This window comes from Megalops cyprinoides, chromosome 4 (genome assembly GCF_013368585.1).
Source record: "Megalops cyprinoides isolate fMegCyp1 chromosome 4, fMegCyp1.pri, whole genome shotgun sequence".
NCBI lineage: Eukaryota > Metazoa > Chordata > Actinopteri > Elopiformes > Megalopidae > Megalops > Megalops cyprinoides.
Genome location: NC_050586.1, coordinates 29,143,950 through 29,157,641, shown reverse-complemented (window position 1 = coordinate 29,157,641; position 13,692 = coordinate 29,143,950). Strand labels below are relative to the sequence as shown.

The 13,692-nt window shown below is 40.7% G+C and overlaps 1 protein-coding gene across 1 annotated transcript in view; it reads right to left on the bottom strand.

Moving 5' to 3' along the window:
• Window positions 1-5,568: 5,568 nt before the first annotated feature.
• Window positions 5,569-13,692, bottom strand: part of rorb (RAR-related orphan receptor B) — a 40,497-nt gene continuing 32,373 nt past the window's right edge. Inside the window, exons 5-10 of the mRNA XM_036526737.1 lie at window positions 12,039-12,160; window positions 9,763-9,895; window positions 8,789-8,896; window positions 7,490-7,600; window positions 6,729-6,841; window positions 5,569-5,913 (exon numbers count right to left, since the gene is read on the bottom strand). Of these exons, the coding sequence (XP_036382630.1) occupies window positions 5,758-5,913; window positions 6,729-6,841; window positions 7,490-7,600; window positions 8,789-8,896; window positions 9,763-9,895; window positions 12,039-12,160 (743 nt within the window). The 3' untranslated portion in view covers window positions 5,569-5,757. The remainder of the gene's footprint in view (window positions 5,914-6,728; window positions 6,842-7,489; window positions 7,601-8,788; window positions 8,897-9,762; window positions 9,896-12,038; window positions 12,161-13,692) is intronic.

Here is a 13,692-nt window from a genome sequence, read left to right as displayed (position 1 = left end):
AAGTACGAAAAACACAATTCAGTCCCTTTTTTTAAAGAAATGCACAGACTCATTACTCAAATGCTTGCTAATAGAGATTTTAATTACAGTAACACAGTATGTCTCACTTTTCATAATTTGTAATCCCTTTCTCCTCAACTTATATTTAGGGAATACCTAATATCCATAAAATATATTTTTATTTTATTTTGTGTGAATGTACTGTATGTGTTTGTGTTAAAGGTTTAAAATGGACAAAGAATCTGGATGTAAGAATTACAGATAGTTACAGGAGAGTTTACCAAAAAAAAAAAAAACTGCAAAAGCCAAAAAAAAAAAAAAGAAACACTGCACACAAAAGCCTTGTTTCAGTTTTAAAAACATGTCCCTTCTAACCTCTTCACATGCGCCTAATACTGGGCATATACTTCAGTTTGTTTCGTTTCCATATCCAGGGAATACAAGCTTGTGCGTGCTGTGCATTGTGCATGATTTTAAAAAGTGACTGTTTCTCTCTTTAAACAGTAGAAACAGGGCCCGGAGCATGCAATTGTAACAGAAGTACACCCACCCAACGTTATGTATTTCATTTTATGCTCTAAATGACTTTCTGGGTTGAATATAAATTCCAACTGGACGTAACAAACCTTTGCATAAAAGATGCAAAAATTGCTTAGTGTTAACTGAACATTCAGTTCATACTCTTTGGAAAGCCAGGAGAACTCAAAGAACACGCCACACTCCTCTTCTGCTAAGTTTGTTTGTACAGTACCACCCAAAAAGACAGCTGCTTGAAAAGATGCGTTACAATCAATTCATGGTAGAAAAAAAACAAAACAAAACTGAAATATCCGTACAGCAAAATGAGGAAAATGCATCCATAAAATTTGCTTTATTATTTTTTCCCACAAATGTCTACAAAAGCATTAAAATATAGAATTTAACAAAATCATTCTTCGCTTAATCATGGCCTTCGCTTATTATTTACAACTTGAAGGAAGAGACACTAAATGGCCCTGACCAATTTAGAACCGGTTGCATAAAAAAAGAAAGACATCTGTACTTACCAATGGCATTTTAATGCCGTCTCCCTTCAGGGAGCCGGCTGCAATATCAGGTTTTTAATTTACAGTGAACAGTTAGGTCAAAGTTCTTAATTGGTCAGAGCCTTCCACTGAAAACAAAAGAAAAAAGAATTCAATGTACTTCTTTCACACTTGCTTCTGAATTCCCCTTTTGATTGTTTCTCCAGTCAACTTGTACAGTAAAGCATCTATCCCACGATGCCCCTCTTCATGCTAGCTATGGCACTTAAAAAAAAATAAAACTTTTTTTATATCTTATGTGGTACTAAAAAAAAAACATACCCTAAGATCCTTTTAAGGGTTTTGGTCTCAGATGCTACATATTTTCAGGAGGCAGACACATTCTAATCAGTTAAGTCAACACAATTTGAAGCTCCCAATTTTACATGCGCACGTAATACATTAACTACCTTTTGAAAATATATTTCGCAGAATATCTCCTCACCTTCCCTCCTCACACACATTTTCGGCTGGCGCTCAAAACTGTCTGTGTGGGAGTTGACTGTAGTCGCCTTCCAAAGAAAACCAAACTGCAGAAACAGTGTAAAGAGCCACACCTCCTGTGGAGCGTTCATGGACTCCAGCCCCCCACAGAGGCACGTGTGTTGTAATGTGTAGTGCGCTTTGAACGCAGGACACAACTCCAGGACATTCAGAGAGAATTCCCGCTAACCCCCCCCCCCCCGCCCCCCACCCCCACACACCTCCCACTTCACATGAAACTTCATCTTTATGAGACAGCATGCAAAAAAGAAGAAGAAACAATAATAACGACAACAATATAATAACAAAATAAAAATAACTTTACAATGCAAAACATGACAGTATTAAATGCTTCCAGTTATTGCTACAGTACCTAACATTGTTAAACTTTTGCCCAGACCTCCTTCACAGTCATGTCAGAAATAAACAAAAACACAACAGAAATCAATAGATTTCAGTGCAACTCACTGCACCTTATGCATGAAGTAGAAGGGACCTGCTTATATATGTTTTTTTTGCTTTTGTTGTTTTTTTTTATTAATTATTAAACCTGTTAACATTTAATGAAAACATATTCATGCTTTGACTGTGAACTCAGCTAATTTCTCTCCATCTATACACATGAAAGCCTTGTCTGGGTATTTCCTAGTTTGACCTCTACAACTAATTATTTCCAAATGGTCACATTTTTTCTATCCTCTTTTATGCACAAAGAAAGTTCCCTGAGAGAGGTGCAGCTGTCAGTGGCCGCACCGAAAAAAGTGATTGTCTTTGAGAGGTGATTGAGAGTTGGCCCGACAAATGGTGTCAGTGGGGTGTGGCTTGTGGAGGGGCGGAGCTGGCAGGTGTGAGAGCAAGATGAGGGGTGGGGGGGCTGAGGTTAAAAAAGAAAAATAAATTCATTTTTTTCTGGTTGGCTGCCAAACATAAACTTGAAAGTGAAACATGTATGGTAAAGTCTCTTAGGACATGATTCAGTCCACTGCCTTTGAGGTTCAGTTAACAGTGACCAAATCAAGGAAGTGTGGGTCTGTTCCATAACTCACTATACTTTACATGTTTTCTTTGTTACAATGAGAAGGTTAAATTCCATTATGGATGACTAAAGGTTCAGTAAAAGAAAATAAGTAAATAGAATTATATCACCAAACCCCTCCTCTTACATTTTTAAGACAGATTTTAGACTTAGGCTTTTTCCTTGAAATAGACATGGTCACCATTCCTAAACCTATAATTGTCATGAGAGTCTGACTTGATATCAGTTTAATTTGGAGAGCATCATGCAAACATAAATGTAAGCATCCTTTCAGTTACCTCACTCTGCCACCTGTCATCAGTTGTATATTCACCTTTTATATTTATTCATTTAAAAATTCCCATTTACTCCCTTTAAGTGCTTTCAATATTTTTTTCATTTGCTGTATCTTGTCATATTGTCCAATTAATCAAAGGTAAGATCAACATCTAACTCTTTCATGACACATGCAAAACCCAATAACGATTATAGGATTCAACCATCAGGAAAAACAGGGCCTAGAAAAAAAAAACAATGCTTTGTCATGAAATACCATAAACACTTGCATACTAGTAATATAGCCATTAAATATGGGGGTTATTCCTATGATTAATGAATGAAACCAGGCAGCAGTGAACATTCACCACTGAGAAGTGATGTGAAATTATTAAACAACTTTATAATGCTTCCATCTAGTGGTGTAACAGAGCATTTTAAACTGTGCTCTCAAAATGGTTCTAACTATAAGAACGTTCAAAAGAAACACTAGCGCTCCCCTCCTCGCCCCCAAACGTAGCGTCTGAACTGTATTTGTCTCGGTGAAAGATAGAGTGATAGAAAAAGGTTGTGACTAACCAAATGGTTCCCCTGAGCATTCAAAAATAAATAAAACATACAGTATACTAACCAAAAGCAGTTATTTGTAGTGGCCACACAATTTATTTTAATTACAGTTAAAAAATGTATCGACAAACATGCTGAGAACTTCAGATAAATATTGATTGACTAAAAAAATAAATAAAAACACACTAAATGATTGTCTAGCACAGTTTACTATTAAAATTCGATTGAAGTATTGCAACTGTAAACTGTTGAAGTTTCAGTGGAATGACTTGATTTTGCTGTCTTCTGAATTCAGGACTAAGTGCTCTTTGCTGGGAGAATGGGATTCTGTCATTGTGTCTTTTTTAAACCAATGAGGAGAGAGGAATGGCTCTGTACAGGAAGTGACAGCTGATTGCAATCAGAGGGATAAATGAATGCAGTCACGCTGCAAGCGTGAGGAAGTCTTCCACAGTGTGCGGTACTATGGGAATGGTCGTCAAACGCCGAACTGTACGTAAAAAATTGCATTTACAGAAGCAATCTTATAGCTCTCTTCTTCCTTCGAGACACTTATTAATAGGAACAACAGAAAACAAGGGCTAATAAATCTGAATGAAAGCCACGTAATTTTAAAATGGAATAGAAGATTTGATTTTCGAGTGCTTGAGAGTGGCTCGAACCTACCAAAGGCCATCCTATCACCACGGTGACCAGGAAAAAAAAAACAGATATACCACAGGATATTCTATTTTGACAATGCGGCTGAATACAATTTCCTCTTAAAAGTATTTGATTTTTATCCGTAGGGACAGAAGGAGAGAGGAGATTGAATTCTCCATGATTGCACTGATCAGTAGGTTGCCGGTGTCACAGTTATTTTTAATACACAGGTCTGTCAATCATGCGTTGGTGACAGGGCCTCTCCCAGTGGTACAGCTGTTAAAGATGCAGGTACACACACTTGAAAATGTTTCTCACAAATGAAACAGACGTGTCAACCATTTCTAACAGGCTTAAAATTAATCATCCCGTCTTTCACTTGAGAAATCAAAAAGAAAATCAATTGAATTCAAATGTTGGAGTGAAATGATTGCTTTCAATATATTTTTTAAAGCATATATATTTTTTTGTTTGCTTTCTAGTAATATAGGTATTGCATTTTGCAGTTCAAATATCATACTTGGCTGATAGAAAATACCCTGTTTGTAGGAAGTTTCCTACAAATTGAGGATTGAAATAACACAATTATTGCTGTTCTATGAAAATCTTTTCGTTGAACCAGCTTCTGTCTTTGTAGGCTAAATGTGCAAAATGTCTATCTTCACAGATTGAGGGTTTATAGATTACACTCAGGTTAGAGTCTCAGCTGGCACATGACACCCGCCAACATCACTGCAATGTTGAAGCAACGTTATTGTGGAAAACCAACGTCACAAAAACGTTGAGAGAACATCACGAGTCAACTGAGGTGGCAGTTTTTTTTTTTTCCCTACAGCAACAGATCTTCAGCGATTGTTCATCAGCAGTCCAGTCATAACTGACCTTATTGCAACTACAAAATGTGATTGACAGGACAGCAAATTTTGTTCAGCCAGAATCATTTTCACAAAATATATATCTTCATGTGGAAAAGTTGCCATTTTAGAAAAAAAAATCATTTACAGTTCTATAGTACTCAACTGAATGTTGTAATATCCTTTTTACATCAACATGTCAACATGTCTACAGAATCCAGACAAGGCTTTTTTTTAAAAATGTACCCAACCTAATCATTATGTTCCCAGTTTACCACAAAATTCTTTTACAAGTCTCATTTCAACTTTACAAATTCTGTACATGTAAAACTAACAAAAAAATCACAGACAAATTATTAACCTTTCAGGCAGATTTTGTTTTAAATTATAACTAAATTATAAACAGAACAAGAATTAATACTGAAAATCTGCTCTGCACTAGAGAGATTCTACAATAGCTTTCTCGATCAAATTTTTTCCAACCCTTCCCACCCACCCAGGAAAAAAAAAAAAAAAAAAACTGTTTCCCTCCTTCAATCCCACAATATAAAAAAAGAAAATTAAAGGATAAACAAATAAACTTACCCCATTAAAAGACAAATTCAATTGTTCTAAAGTCTGTACATTTCTGGTCAGTTCTTGAAAAGCCCCTCGTATCAGGTGCGTATTTACATTCTTTGACTGTATCGGTGAATAAAATCGTTAAGTGCAGAACATTCCTAGTGTATCACATGTGATGCTTGCTTAATTTAGTTGTTGTTGCTGTTGCCTGTTGTTGTCTTGTCAGCTCAGGTTCCACTCACAGACAACCGGGTCAATTTGCGTTCCACTCCGATGACCGCGCCTGCTTGGACGGTCACTTGGGCCCGGCCGAAGAGTCTGGGTTGAATAGCTCTTTGTATAGCGGGGGGAAGAGCATGTTCACGGTTTCGGGGTGCAGCTGCTGGAAGGCCCGAAGCTCCTCCGTGTGCAGCGTGCAAAGTGCCGATAACGTGGGGATCCTGCCAATCAGCTGGGGAAGACAAAGGGAGACGCACGCGTGCGCGCGCAGAAAAAGGGCTGTCAGGAACAATGAACAGGAGAAACAAGCGATACAACCCCCCCCATGCACACTCATGCAGAAAAAAAGCACACAAAGTCAACGAACTCTGCACTGTAATGTTAATGGAGGCCACCCTGCACTTCAGAGGAAGACAGCATCAGTAAAATGGGGGTTCAGCAACAGTTCATGCTGCGGTATGAGGCTCTGTCATGATCTCCAGAGAAGATCAAAGCCTGAATCATTCCTTCTGCAGCCCTCCTGGAGGCTCGCAGCCGAAGGACTGATCTGAGAGGACATCTCTCAGCTCTGCCTTCCGTAAGCCCTCGTCTCAATTTCACTGATGTCTGTGAAATTTTCAAGATGCCCAGGCGTAGCAATAAAAAAAAAACACAACAAGCTAGACAGACGAGGAAGGAAAAAAAATACTTTTGATATAAACAGAAATATATAAACCAGATACGCTACCACTGCCACAATGAGAAACTTCACAGTATGATATCTGAAGAAAAACCTACAGCCCACAGGTTTAGAAATTCACAACCTGGATCTTTTTTTTTTTTTTTTTGTATTATTTTTTTCTTAAAAAAACAGAAAATGCAGCACAGCACAGTGGTAGAAGTACTGTGCTGTAGCAGTTATTAATACTTTGCCAGCACTAGTCAATTTGTATCCCTGGATCTAAATGGCTAACCAGCTGTGTGACATCAAAAAACTGACACATTGAGAGACATGCTGGGTAATGGTGTAATAGGTATTATTAAACAGCAGTGGAAGTGAAGACCTACTTTGGCCAGCGCATCCTCGTCCAAGTGGTTCTTCTGCATTACGTGCTGCAGGGCGAAGTAGATCTTCTCCTGGAGTTTCTGAACCTTGCGGGGCTCCATTAACCAGGGGCGGTCTAAAAATCACAGAGAGGGAGAAGGAGGAAGGAGAAATGTCAAACTGCAGGCTTTACTCTGGTACACTGACTGACTGAAATTCAATGTTCAACGTAATGTACAACCTGTGACATTAATTTCTGTGGGAGTGTTTGGAAGTGTTCTAATCTCTCATTTCTAAAAGAAACAATGGCAATATATGTACATAGAATCAAAATCTGACCTCTCAATTACAGTGAAACAAAATATTCAGAGCTGAAATGAAGGGGACAGAGGTGATCATTTTTGTCACAAAAGAGTAAACATCATTCAATGTTGCAAAGTGACTGCTGCAACATTTTTATGAACTGGTGCTTTGTAGCTAGACAGCTATGTAAGATAGCAAGGTAGCTATACCCATGCTAGCAGTAATTAAAGGAACTCATTAAAAGCCTCTGAAGCTGTATCTCACTGTAGGTAGAAACAGCCAACTGTACTGGGCTCTGTAGCCGAGACCTTCCCACTTAGTAGCTCAGTGAAGTAGCTCCAACTGACGACTAGTCCTGGATGTTGTAGCTGACTGCTGAAACTAGGCTGTGAAGGTAAAGCTCACTGATATAGATGAGGGTGTCTGTCAGAGCTAGACTCTGAAGCTAGCTGAAACTAGCTGATGGAGGCTGCGCTCTCACCTGTTGAAATTAGGACAGCTGCAGAGAACAGCGCTATCTCCTCTTCTGTGAGTGCCAGGGAACACAGGCTCTTGGCAAAATCGAAGACCGCGCTGACCAAGTCATCACAGCCTGAGAGGAGACAGAGAGAGAGAGAGCCCCATCGTTGGTTCCGCACACACCCTCTCAAACAAGTGCTTATACCTCAGCTACTGTGTTATCATCTCATTATCTAGCTTGACCTTGCTTTTGACATCATCACTTTATTAGTCTGTACATCTCTTAATTAGTGTGGTTTCCCATAGGGCAAGCACACTAATGTTCTCATGTGGTTTATTATTTATTCTTCTTTTAGCGCCAACTGTCCCTACACCGTTCACGCTACAGACACCGAAACAACGCCAAATTGACCTGCTCGTTCACCATTGGTGTATTTGTACTTTTATAATTTTATACTTTTATAATTTTAACAATATTAAAAAAACACTCTAAATTTACCCCCATTCAAAAGTATAGGCACAAACAGCAGCAGAATTTCACTTACGTGTTTGAACAATATGTTTATATGTGAATTCTGGCTCTACAGGCATAAATACATCAAAATGGAGGAAAAATTGTGCAGATTCTCACAATGTTTTTGGCTCAGGGCTGTGATGAACGGTTTTTGAGTTTTGAGCCTTTGTTCGGTGTTTGGTATCCTCTCACTCTGACCATTTTAACAGTTGACATTTAAATTGTTGCAACGGAGCCAATCAGAGACAGACTGTGTCAAGTTACTGCTCTGTCTCAGTCTCTGTGCAGCGCCAGACACAGAGGGAGGGGGGAGGGAGACGGCAACTCCGATGCACACAAATTCATGCATATGGTCAATCACGCAAACAAGCAACCACACATTGCATTTTCTCCAGGAAATGCACACAAATCTAGTTATGACAGTGTTCTCTTCAATTCAAACAGCTAATTTACAAACTGCGTTTTTCACAAAACCAAATCGACCATTTTGCAAGAGATACAAAGTAGTTGAGTTGTTACAAGTGAGATCTACCCCACCTCTGAATCTCCCTTCCTCCCAAAAGGCCACTCCTGCTCTCAGCACCTCCTTCCTCCTTTCAGCACCCCGCCCCCCCAACCCCACCACCCCCTACCACCTCCTCCAAGGGAACCTGCTCTACTTCCCTGACCCATAAACAGCAGCGCTCGCGCTGTGGGTGAGTTCTGTTCTGATCCTTTAAAGTGCTGCCTTATTAATGAACTGATAATCAGCTGCCAGCTCCCTGACCCAGATTGGAGCGGCGGTCGCACCGTGGTCGGCGGCAGTACCTAGGGCCTTGAACATCTGCATGCCCCCGTACTTCCCCTCGAAGAGCACGGTGTTGTTCAGCGGGTTGAATGCGCGGCACATTCGCACCAGGACCACCTCCAGGCAACCTTCAGAGGGAAAGAGGAGAGGGGGAGAGAGATGCGCTCGTCACAACTTGGCATTACAGTGTGTCCGCTTCAATGTCGGCAGCAAGACCTACGGCATTTATAAACGATCACCTCATACTGACAGCTGTCAGTATTTTGCTTTTAAAAAAGGTAAAATGTAATCACATGTATTTTGACTGCTTGTGCACATGCATTTCAGTACAGACATCATTTGAAATATATACAATCGGACAATATTGAGAGGAGCTTAGTTACTGCTGTGTACTATAGGTATCATAATGGTGGAATATAGTGACTGTTAGGATTTGTTTTGCCAGCTTGTACGTTTTTGTGGAGATGGATGTTATTTTTAATTGAATGGGGTGTAGTTATAATAGTCTGACTCCACATATCAATATGTTAGCTGAAAGAATGTCCCCCTTTGGACCCCAGAGATATATATTCTCTGACACGACATCACTGATGTTATTGGTATGTTATAATCAGTAATTTGACTGGATCAGAGCATGGATAAAGTGCTGCAACTTAAACATTAAACATGCACAATTCGGAAATGTGTCTGTCATCAGAGATATGCAGGCAAGATAACATTAGCAGCATTTTAGGCTATAAGTGGAAATCTTAGTAAAGTGTTTTTTACTGTTAAAATTAATTGCACAATGATACTTAGCTGAAAACACATTTCCAGCCCCTTTATTAGGAAAAAAAAAGTCTCTGAGCAGATAATCAGACAGCCATAAAGCTATGGATATTTAAGGTATTCAGTTGAAACACGTGGAGTATGTGTGAGAGTCCAATTGGCACGTGGCAGTAAACCCTGGAGTGATTGGTCAGAGCCACCTGTCGGTTGACGTGCCCTCACCCACCTGATTTGAGGAGCAGAATCTGGTCATTTTGACAGAGCTCCATGAATCCGGTTATGCGCTTGGCGAACTCGACGACGTACTGTATCGCGTGCGTGATCTGGATAGCACACTGCTGCCACAGCATGTCCCGTGTCTGCGGATACACACACACACACATAAACAGAAAAATCGTTCACAAGCAGTAAATCAACTCAGATATGAGCATGTTATAATGATGAGGACAGGACGTTCAGTCCTCATCATTTGTCTTGCACCCGTAATAATAATGGTCAAGTTTACTGAAAGAAAGGTTCTCATGGGTTATAAATCATATACAAAAAACAGCAGCACAGACAGAGAAGTTGTCAAGTTTGTATCTAATGCGGTGTCTCACCCTCACAGCCAAAAATTAATGTTTTGTACAACTCTCATCCAGATTGATGTAAGAGTGTATTTTTTTCATTCTACTTCTTAGATTTTACTCCCGTAAAACATTTTAGTGGTGCCATTCACCATAAAGTGTCTTGCTCAGAATAGTTCATTGGTAAAAAGAATTCCTATTTATGACCCATAAATCAAGAATCCTATGATCGTATCACATATTATATTGCCACTATTAAGCATTACAATATATTCCCTGTTCTCCTTATCCTCTACTGCCTTGGTTTGGTTGCACCAGCGGTGTCACGTGCCTTTCTGAGTTCAGCTGTAAAGCCTCTAAGTCCTTAGTTGTTACTAGCTAGTTTATTACTGGTGCTGTCTCAAATCCGGTTGCACAACATGTTCTTATGCATAAGTGAAAAGAGTTAACCACGTACACCCTTTTCATCCAGCAGGGTGAGGCTACACATTAGCAACAGCCAATCAGTCTTCACAGAGTCTGTCAGTGTTTTTCATTTCAGGTTCCATTTCATGACATCATTATGACCTCACCCAAACCATGAATCTAACCACAAATCAAACATAGCCCTTTATGTAATAAGCTGGACAACTGATGTAACAGAGGCCATGCTGATCAGTTACAGAGCAGTCATTGTAATTACATAGTACTTACATATTTAACAACTGTGTAACAACAAAGTAAAATGTTAATCTAACGTGGGGCTTGAAGACGGGGGGAGAAGAAAAGCAGCATTTAGTGTGGGGACGTAGTGAGAGGACGCTAGTCACGAAGCAAACTTTCTGTACTCAAAAAAATGCTGTCTGAGAGCAAATATTAAGTTTGAACAGTGACTGCGAGCTTCGTTAAAGCAAAGTTCATGATAAAAGATCATCTGTGTGGGTTGTTAAGTCAGAAAGATTACCACAAATTTTTTTTTTTACTTTATAAAACTTATGAATTAGCACAGAGAAAAGACTCCTCTAACAAAGAATATGATATCAGCAAATTTTCTACATGCATTCTCAATTTCCACTGTCAGAAGATCTCCATGAAAGACATTTCAAAGCGTTTTTTTTTCCCCCTTTTTTTATCTCCCGCGGTAATTACTAATAATCAATTTGACACATAGAAAATGAAAGGACGGCGCGCATGTCTTCCTTTAAATTTCACACAGGCCATTAACTGAAGATCTGTGAGTTTAATGAAAAGTCAGCTAGCCCATTGTAACAAACAGCCTGGCGTCAGCAAGAGGCCGCTCCGGCTCTTTAGCGGGAGCGGATTCGGCGGAGGTGCCTCCCTTTGTTAGCACAGAGCCTTGGGGGGAGGTTACCCAGTGTGTCTAACGAGCTGTGAAATTTCAATAAGCCAATGGAACCGCTGGAACAGAGGGCCGCACTGCGTTTAGCGAGGCGAGGGAGGGGGAACGCAGGCGGTGACAGAGGTGTGGGGGAGAGAGAAAGAGAGAGAGGAGATACAGGAAGGAAAAGAGTGGGAAGAGAGGGAGAATGGAAGAAAAAAGAGACGCAGAGAAATAGAGAGAAAGGGAGGGGGACAGATAGAGACATTTTTCTTTTAAAAGCCTCTGTATTTGATAGCTGTCCAAAAAAAGCAGAATTAGGAAAAAAACAAACAAAGCTGCACTATAAGCTCAAAACTCCTAAAACAGCCAGACACACAAAGAGAGACTGAGAAATAGAACAAGGAAGAGATACTGAGAGAGAGAAAGAGAGAGACAGAAGTGGAGAAAGAGAGATGAAAAGAAATTAGGAAAGTAACACAGAAATTAAATGAAATAAGGGAGAGAGACAGAGAGACAGAAAGAGAGAGGGATGGGAAGAGGGAGAGGGAGATTGAGAAGTGGAATAAAGAGGGAAGTAGAGGAGAGGGGCGCGCCGCTCCCTGCACGGACCCCCACCTTGCTCTGGTACATCTTGACCTCCTCGTACGTGTGCGTCTGCCAGGCCAGCTGCTGCAGTTCCTCTGCTGTGTACTGGCAGGTCTCCAGGTGGGACTTGATGATGTTCTGGGCGATTCGATCTGCACACAGGGGCACACAGACATGCAGTCAGAAAGGTGAAAAGGGGGGGGACACAAATGGGCGGGGGGGGAAGGGGGGGCATGATGGAGGGGATGTGAGGCGGGTCACTCTCTCTGATGCTCCTCAAGAGTTTAGCCCCCAACTTCAAAAGCAAACACCACTGCCACCTGCCTTGGAAGCACCAGGGCCTGAACTTGCACTAGGGTTGAATCTTACTTCTCAGTTCAAGTGGTCACGCCTGGGAGGGTTTGGGCTCCAGTCACACCAAAGTCACATTGCTACAGAGGTGCCCATTCATTTTCTCATTTTCTCAGAGATGGATTGTGGGTAACAGCCAGGGGAAGCATACTGGCTTGACAAGCAGTTTCACGCAGACCACATGAGGCTACCAGTGCGAAAGCGAGAACGCAAAGAATGGCTCTGGAGCGAATCTGGTACGACATGTGGGTTATGAAATATCCCGCTCTCCTTTTGAATAGCCCCACTGAACCAAACACATGGCTGTGAGGGTGCCACACTGTAATACATACTCATATGTCTTGTTCTCAGTTGCTTGAACAAAGATGCAGGGGGAAGAGCCACAGACTGTTAAATTAGTCCAACTTGAAGATTTCCCACCGGATAACAAGTGGCTTAATTTACATCCCGACATCTGGAGGACGGTTATATTAGCTAATACTGGAAGCATTAGGCCTATCTGCCGTTTACATAACTATGGCAACATGATTACACAGACTCCACTGTAGCACTGTGAGCACGGGGAGTTTGGGGTTAAATCGCAGACGAGGCTGCACTGACAGCCATGCACGACGCTGTTAGCGGTACAGAGTCTGTGCCGGCACTCAGCAGCACAGACCTTTAGGGTGTGCGCTCCCTGTCACTTTGAAAGCCGTGCTCCCTTTGATCCAGATACGGAAAGAAAACCAAACGCGGATTGTTACAGAGGAAAGCCTTCAGCCTGTGTTTACTTACTACATTTACAGCACCCTGTGTTTATCTCTGTAAGGAGTCTGGAACGTGGCCAAATAAAGATGCAATCAGATTTCATATTTACTTATTATTTATTCTGTTTTTTCACTTATAGAAACATTTGCTGTATCTGTATGTACCATATTTAGATAAATGAGAATCCATGACCAGTTCTTTGAGACCAGTGATAGACCAGTGATAACTTAAATGCAAATTGTCACTGTGTGTGTGACTTAACGACATGGGTGTTATAGCAGTTGGCTACTGGTGCCACAACATCTCAATAACAGCAGATGTTCACAGTCTGTATGCATGCTTCCTGTCTGGAAAGAGACAAGGGATATTCTTCTACTGAGTATCATTGGTCTGAGAATAGCAGCAATATTGACAGCAACATGACTGTGAAGCTTCTGAACACCTGAACCAGCCCCAGCAGGTAACAAGAGATTTGTTCCTAAAGATTTACCTTTTTATCACAAAGGAAATTGTCACATCTTTTCATTCCTATCATTTATTGTGTTTTCATCCTCCAATGAGCAAAAATGTTTATTTAACTTAGTTT